Here is a 7,818-nt window from a genome sequence, read left to right on the forward strand (position 1 = left end):
GGGAAATTCTCCACATGTAGAGTTACTAGACCTAGTCAGAAAGGGAAAATGACTGCAGGCACCTTACCTGTTTGTTGGGTCAGTTGATACTGAAATACAGCCAGTAGGAAAACATGCTCATGTTAAGGGTTCTGCTAAAGACAGAATCATAGAGCCATGGAATGTTCTGAGTTGGAAGGAATCCACAAGAATCATCCAGTCCAACCCCTGGCCCTGCACAGGACACCCCAGCAATACCACCATGTGCCTGAGGGTGTAGTCTTGAAGCTCTGGCAACCTTGGGGCCGTGGCCACTGCCCTGGGGAGCCTGTTCAGTGCCAACCACCCTCTGCGGGAAGAACCTTTTCCTGAGATCCAACCTAGGGATTGAGTCAGGCTTGGTCACCCCATTGTCTCACATCTCTGCAACACTGAGCTCAGATGTTCTTATTGTATGAAATTACACCAGCTGTTTTGTATTGGCTTTGACCCAGCAATATATTCTCTGTGATTTCCTGAGGGGGAAAAGTCTTGCTCAGCTCCTTGTAAAAAGAGAGCCAGGGGGCAGGGTGAGGAAGGAAAGCAGTGAGGGTGACTCACATGCAAACCAGAGCTTTTCCCTCTTTATTCTCTGCTGTTGCTTTTAAACCCCAGAATTTAGTTTCTTAGTGCCCAGTGTGGGCATTCACATCACGTGTGAAAAGACTAGGGGGGCACAGGCCAGTGTCACGTGGGGACCTGCTGGAATCGGGCAGCAGATGCAGAGGAAACACAGAGCAATGCCATACTTCTAGAGCAATCCAATATTTCTAGTCGAGAAAACCAAGGGCATTTTTAAGGCAGTGGTATCCTTGACATAATGATAGGGAAGTTGAGTTTCTGCAATTGATGGGACTAAAACAGTTTTAGCAGAACCATGAAACCATTAAGGTTGGAAAAGACCTCTAAGATTGTCACATCCAGCCACCAACCCAACATCACCACCATGTTCACCACTGAGCCATGTCCCCAAGTGCCACAGCCACATGTTTTTTGAACACTTCTAGTGGTGACTCCAGCACTGCTCTGGCCAGCCTGTGCCAGGGCTTCACAACCCTTTCCATCAAGAAATTGTTCCTGATATGTAACCTAAACCTCCCCTGGCACAACTTGAGGCCAAGGTGAGAAAGTTAGTTTTGATCTGATCTAATCTGTACTGAATCACACCAAAAATCACCACCCAATGTGTCCAAGTTGAGAGCCTCCATTGGAAAGCATACCAGCTTATCAATTGCTACATGCCACATATGGATGAAACTCCTTTATTCCCTCAGTGTCCTAGATAATTTTGTATTCTCCCATCAAAACCAAAGGAGTTTTGTATTTTGCCTCACTTTCTTTTATCAGATCCTGTCTGTCTCACGCGTTCATATGGGGGAAGTGTTATTAAATGGGGAAAATGCCCTTGTAAGTGGTTCAAATTGCTGTTTTTGTAAGGTGAAAGTATTTTGAGCTCTGGTTTTAAAGTGCTGTGAGGATAACTTGACACTTGGATAATGTTTCTGTGGAGCTTGAAAATATCATTCATTGTTTTTCTAGAAGGGAAATATAGAAACAAACATTTTATCAGTCCAAACCCAAAAGGTGTGTTGGGTTTGATACACTTGGGAACAGTAGAACCCTGTGATTCAGAATTAGTCATCTTGCTTCTCTAAAGACATCTCTTTAAAGGAACCAAAGAGAGTAAAGCTAGGGAAAAACTATTCCAGCAAAATGAGATGTAAAGCAGTTGTAACCAAAGGTGATGTGTGTTTGTTTTCTCCTCTCTCCCCCACCCCTGCAGGCGTCCCAGAGGAGTTATCTCCACTCCGGTGATAAGAACTTTCGGAAGAGGAGGAAGGTACTATGGGCGAGGTTATAAAAGCCAGGGAGCAATTCAGGTAATGAAGCCAAGTGCCTGACTTGGCTCTGTGGGACAGGCTGGGCTGGGCTGGACTCCAGACCAGCTCAAAGTGGCTGTGAGCTGTACCAGGACAGGCTGGTGTCACATCTCACTTAAAGCAAACTTTGCTTCTAAAGACACACATGGAAGAATGTATTTTGACATGAATCCTGTGCCTGCACTGCTCGAACCAGTCGTGGGAGTAGAAGAAAATTTAGGAAAAGTGGGAGAAATACAAAGCTGAAACAAATTAGCAGTTCTGTTCCCGCCCCCACTCTTCCCCAGTTCCTTTTCTGGGACCTTGGTCCAACCTCGCGAAGGAAAGTTTGTAGCAGTGAAGGATCTTTGCTGCTGGAGGGCTCCAGATGAAAGAACTGGCTCTAAACTTCTTGGGAATAGCGGAGCAGCCTTTGCCCACAGGTTCCTTTGCACACAGGTTCTTTTCTGGTGACAACCTGAGAGGTGTCCATGGATCGTGACTTTTGTCTTTTCCATGGATCCTTCAAATACAGCTGACCAAGCTGCTCATCTCTGTGAAATGCCTGTTGCTTCAGAGTTCTGTTTTCCTCCCTTTTCCATGGTTCTGGCTGCTCTGCAGTTTGGACTGTAATGGAGGAATGAGTAGGAAATAGTTGGAAGAACTTCCACAATAAATATGTCATATGGACATGCCATTTGTCAGGAACACCTGAGAGTAGGGGGGTGTTTGCAGGTGTCAGACAGTAAAAGAGGGAATGTTCTCCAGTAGATAATGAAGCAACTCAACTTCCAGTAAAACTTACTGATTTTTAGGTGTAAAAATTCAGATACTTCACTTCCTAGTTAAATTTCTGTGTACACAGACTCTATATATTTACAAATGTACCTATGGATCTGAAACTTTACATTTTTAAATAGAAGAGAAACCAGTTTATTAGTGATAGAGTATCTAATTTCTGAGTATCTTAACCTTTGAAACAAAGGAAACCCTGAAAAGATCCTCCCAAATATTCCAGGCTTACTACAGATGTACATATGGAAGTGTAGTTCAGGTAGAACATGCAGGTGTGTTGGCAAGTGCCATCAAGGTTGGATATTCGCATTTTTATCAATGATGTGTAATTTGGATGGTAAATACTTGTGATCACAAGGACCTGTGTGTAAAATTGTGCCTGGACAAGAAAGATAGATGACATTTTCTGTGGACTGGTCCTGAGCTCACTGCGTTTTGTGGTCATCAAGTCCCTCTAGTACATTCCTTGTACAGGAAGAGGAAAAAGGTGATTTAAAATGCACGTGGCAGGGAGAACTTAGGAAACTTCATGTGTAGTGAGTAGACTGTGATGCCCAGTTCAGGCTGAGTGGTGCTGGTGTACCCTGAGCTCATACCCTGGGATGAGGAGGGGTGTCTGTGCAGGGCCAGGCTCACCCCGAGTCACCCCCTCCCCGAGGGCTGGGAATCTGACCAAAGTGAGCTGCTTGTATTTACCAAACACATCAGACTGGCCGTTCTTGTCCCAGGAGGAGACCTTTCACTCTTGGTCTGTAAAGAAGCAAAAGCATGTCTTGAAAGCTGAACATAGTGACCCCTATAAAGAGGCCCCTGGACACGGGTGATCAGTGTCCCTTGTCCTCAGGGCCAGTCCCGTACCTGTGCAGTGGGACAGAGTTGTTGGTGATTATCTGGGTAATGAGAATGCTGGAGAGCAGCAGTGCTGGCTCACCTGCAAAATCCTTCTGTAGAATCCTTCAGCAGCTCAGTACAGCACTAACATGCTGTTCTGGCAGGTGGAAATGGAGGAGTTTGCTGCTGTTTGAGGTGTGTCAGGTTTCCCTGTTTTAAGATACTTCTTAGCACATGACTTTGTGAACAGTGTGACAGACCAGTGTGCTGCTCCCTAGCAGCCCAGCCTGCTTATTTTGGTTTGTTTAAAGCCTGTTATGTTTCTGGAATGCTAAGATTAATTATAGATACTTTAAAACTAATTGTATGCTGCATCAATCTGGGTTTTATGGCTCTACTCAGTCTTGTAAGATTTTACTATATGCTTTTTGTATAAAACCCCTCTCCTAACATTGGAAGCATATAGCCTGGTGCAGAGAATACTGCATGGTGCCTCTGCACTCCTTTAAATGCTGTCTGAAAACAGTGGGGTTTGAATTTGAGCAACATGTAACCCTGCCATTAAATCACAGCATTAATGAACCAAGAAGCAGAGTTCTTTGATTCTCAGTTTTGGTGTTTGCAGACATTTATGTACCTCTGATGTTGTGAAATAAGTGAAATATCGAGGTTGAAACTAAGGCATTTGCCCCAGGAGCATCAGGAGGCTCTGGGGAACACTGAAAATCCTCTCCTCAGTGTATTTTTTTTGGCCACTTCTTTCAGCAAATGCCTGGTTTTTCATGTTCCCTCACAATCCTGCGCCCTGCATGCTGCCTGTTGTGGCATCCTTGTATCAGACTGTACAGTTATAGATTTATATACATTTATAGCACTGGTTCTCCAGTAATTCTCTTTTTTTTTTTAACAACTAGGGCAAACCTCCTTACGCTGCTTCAGCAGAAGAAGTAGCCAAAGAACTTAAGTCAAAATCCGAGGAATCTAAATCCTCACTTGTGTCTTCAGATGGATCCCTGGCTGAAAATGGAGTTGTGACTGAGGAAAAACCAGCTTCCCAGATGAATGGGAATACAGGAGACATCAGGGCTTCCAATCAGTCTGAAAGTGCCTTGAGTAATGACTCTAAAATGTGCAATATGAATCCTCACTTAAATGCACTAAATGCAGACAGTGTTTGCCATAAAGATGATGCTCTTGAGGCCACTGTCTTAAAAAAAGAAGAGTAAACTTATTTTTTATAGAGGGTGAAGGATGTTGGGAAGGGTCAGGATTAGGAATATCTGGAAAGAAAGAGAGCCTACAGTTACGTACATTTTTTCCTTTCCGTAAGAGAAAAATGAGGACTTTGGAAATTCGGATCCCTCTTTGATGTCAGAGATTTAAACAACACATTTTTTTAGTTTTAACCAGTTGTAGTCAAAATGCTACAATAAAACAAAAAAAAAAAAAAAGAGAATGAAGAGCATTTGACTCCCGCACTTAAAATGAAGTATACATAAAGTTTAAACTGGTTATGACAAAAGCTTGTAGTTTTGTTTTTTGAAATATAAAGAAAACAAATTTTGGCAGTCTTTAAGTATATATAGCTTAAAACTATAATTTTTAGTACTTGGCACCATATGTATGCCATTATATTTGATTTTGCATTACTGTGTCACAATAAAGCTTTCTTTAAGGCTTTGATTTCATGATTATGGGGGGAAAAAGGCACAACCACAGTTTTTTCTTTCTGAAATCTCATCACCGTTGCCGTGGTTCTTTTGTGTTTAAAAATGTGCAAACTCTCGAAACTACCAATTCTCAGTAACACTTGCAGTTCTGCTGAGTTCAATAGACATCATACATACGTTACGAGCGAGTTAAACGGAGATAAACTTGAAATCATAGAAGATGCAAACGACCTTTCAAAACAAACACAATGTGTTGGGAAACTTTTTGTGACTAATACCATGCATCCGTGATCAATGAACTATGTGGTTTTGAATCAGACGTAGACCATTAGTACTACTATTTGAGCTAAACTTCTGCATGGTTCATGATTTTTAAAGTGTGTAGTTAATATTATGCATGTTATTGTCCTCTTTCTTCCATTCTTACAAGTACTGTGCCCATTTGCAAAACAAAAAAAGCTAATAATCAGTAATAGTCCTATAAAAGATGTTAACTATGTTTAGTCATTGACTGATCTTGCTCTAACCTTAAAATTTTGTGATTATTGACCTCTGTTGCATTTATTCTAAAACTTTAAAAAAAAAATTATCTAGCCGTTTTGAATATCAACGTTACCCTGGTGTACTCATTGCTGTATGCATTATTGTTCTCTGTTGCTGTTTTATGCCTTCATATTAGCAAATATGAAATTCTGTGAAAAACAAAAAAAAAAACGCTTTGATCTTCAAAAAAAAAAAAAAGTACCCCCCTTCTGTAGCAGGAAACAAATGGCTTGTTCTTGAGAACTTTCCCATCAAGAATTTAGTATAAGCAAATATACCTGTATCATTTTGATGTTTTTGTTAGTGTTTCCAAACTTAATGTACTTCAAAATCAGAATCATTTCTTTATATTCGTTTTCATATAATTCTCCTGATGCTCTTCATCACACATTAGTGATCAGAAATGAGGTGTAATTCCCCATTCCCTGCCCGCCAGAGCTAAGTAGGTATCTTAATGTAAGTTGAAGGGAGTTCTGCCCCAACTCATGGATTGTGCAAGAATGAACTACTGTTGGGTTTGGCTGGTTGTAGATGGATTGTGGTGTGGTGTCTTTGAAGGCTATTGAATGCAACTTACAGTGCTTAATAAAAATCTTTATTCTTTTAGTATAAAATACTGTATGCCTTTTTTGTCAAGTATTTTTTTAATTAACATGTAAATAAAAGTTTTTCCTATGCCCAAGTCAAGTGGTTGAGTTGGCAGGCTCCGTGGTGCCCTCCCAGAAGGCGGAGGAGGGAAGCAACGACCTTTGGTGTCTTCCCTGGAAGTGTTCAAGACCAGGTTGGACGGGGCTTGGAACAACCTGGTCTAGTGGAAGGTGTCCCTGCCCATGGCAGGGGGTGGGACTGGATGATCTTTAACCCCTCCAACCCAAACCATTCTGTGATTCCCCTGCTGCTGGGGGACACCGCACTGGTCGAGGTCGAGCTCTGGCCTTGCTGGTGTGTGCAGCTCCTTCAGGCCTCCCCTTTAAATGTCAGATGGTGGAGGAGTTGCAAATAAGACAGAAATAATAGAGGCAGTTGTTTAAAGAGAAAAATCAGCCCCAGGTGCTTGCAGATACAGAAGGTGGCCTGTGCCAGCTCTGCAGAGCTGGGAACTCTGGTACAGGAATTTGCTCTACATCACAGATCCACCTGACAGAACGTGAGGAGCTGCACGTTTACACCTTGGTGCCTGTTGGAATAACCATCAACAAACCCAAGGGTGCATGGGAAGGTCCCTGGTGTGCCCGTGCCAGTCCCCAGTGTGTGGGTAATGGCTGCTTTCCTCAGTGTCACTGTGCCACCTGTGTTTTACCACAGGCAGCCGAGGTGCAACGAGCTGTCCACCACAGTGTGACCAGGATTAGGGTGTGAGGGTCCAGCAGATGAAAAGTTCATGGCCCCAGTGCCAGGTGCTGCATTTACTTTTTCCAGAAATCCTGGTGAAGAAGTTTGGCTTGTGTGGCATGTGTATCCTTGACCTGGAGGCCGGGTTTTCTGTGTGCCCCAATTAAAGCCCTGCCATTGCCCTGTAGGGGCTGAAGGATAAGGAGGATGAGGCCTCGGCTGTCCGGAGGTGCTGGTGGAAGCAGCAGCGGGAGGATCCCTCAGGTACCTGTTTCCTGGCTGGGAGCATCGTGGGCAGACCCAGGGACAACACTGGATGTATTTTTGCTGCCTGCAGTGGGTCAGCAGTGGGGGATTGGGGTGATGTGGTGGGTGCACTGGGACCGAGCAGGGATGGGTGGGCTGGGAGAGCCCAGTGATGCTCTGTGAATCTGCCCCCTCGGCGACCAGAACAGGGCTGCCTGCCTACTGTCCTGAGCTGCTTCCTGTGGGAGAGAGGCATTCTGCATTCATTGAGTCCTCTCCCAAAGAGTTAAACTGACCCTGTGGATGATCAGGGAATGTCAATGATCCTGTGGAATGATCAGGGAATACTGCCTGGGCTCGGTCCTGAAGAACACATTTTACACCTGAGTTTATGAATAGAATAGAAAAAAATAGAATAAGGATAGGATAGGATAGGATAGGATAGGATAGGATAGGATAGGATAGGATAGGATAGGATAGGAGATGGAGATAGGATAGAGGATAGGATGGGATAGGATAGAGGA

The 7,818-nt window shown here is 43.5% G+C and overlaps 1 protein-coding gene across 3 annotated transcripts in view; it reads left to right on the forward strand.

The window, feature by feature from the left end:
- FAM120A (family with sequence similarity 120A) overlaps positions 1-6,330 on the forward strand; it is a 46,167-nt gene extending 39,837 nt beyond the window's left edge. For all 3 annotated transcript variants that reach the window (XM_018084862.3, XM_018084864.2, XM_029964653.1), the window contains 2 exons: positions 1,802-1,898; positions 4,418-6,330. In XM_018084862.3, the coding sequence (XP_017940351.2) occupies positions 1,802-1,898; positions 4,418-4,729 (409 nt within the window). In that variant the 3' untranslated portion in view covers positions 4,730-6,330. The remainder of the gene's footprint in view (positions 1-1,801; positions 1,899-4,417) is intronic.
- The last annotated feature ends 1,488 nt before the right edge of the window (positions 6,331-7,818 follow it).

Source organism: Manacus vitellinus, unplaced genomic scaffold, assembly GCF_001715985.3.
Source record: "Manacus vitellinus isolate BGI_N305 unplaced genomic scaffold, ASM171598v3 scaffold_77_pilon, whole genome shotgun sequence".
Lineage (NCBI taxonomy): Eukaryota > Metazoa > Chordata > Aves > Passeriformes > Pipridae > Manacus > Manacus vitellinus.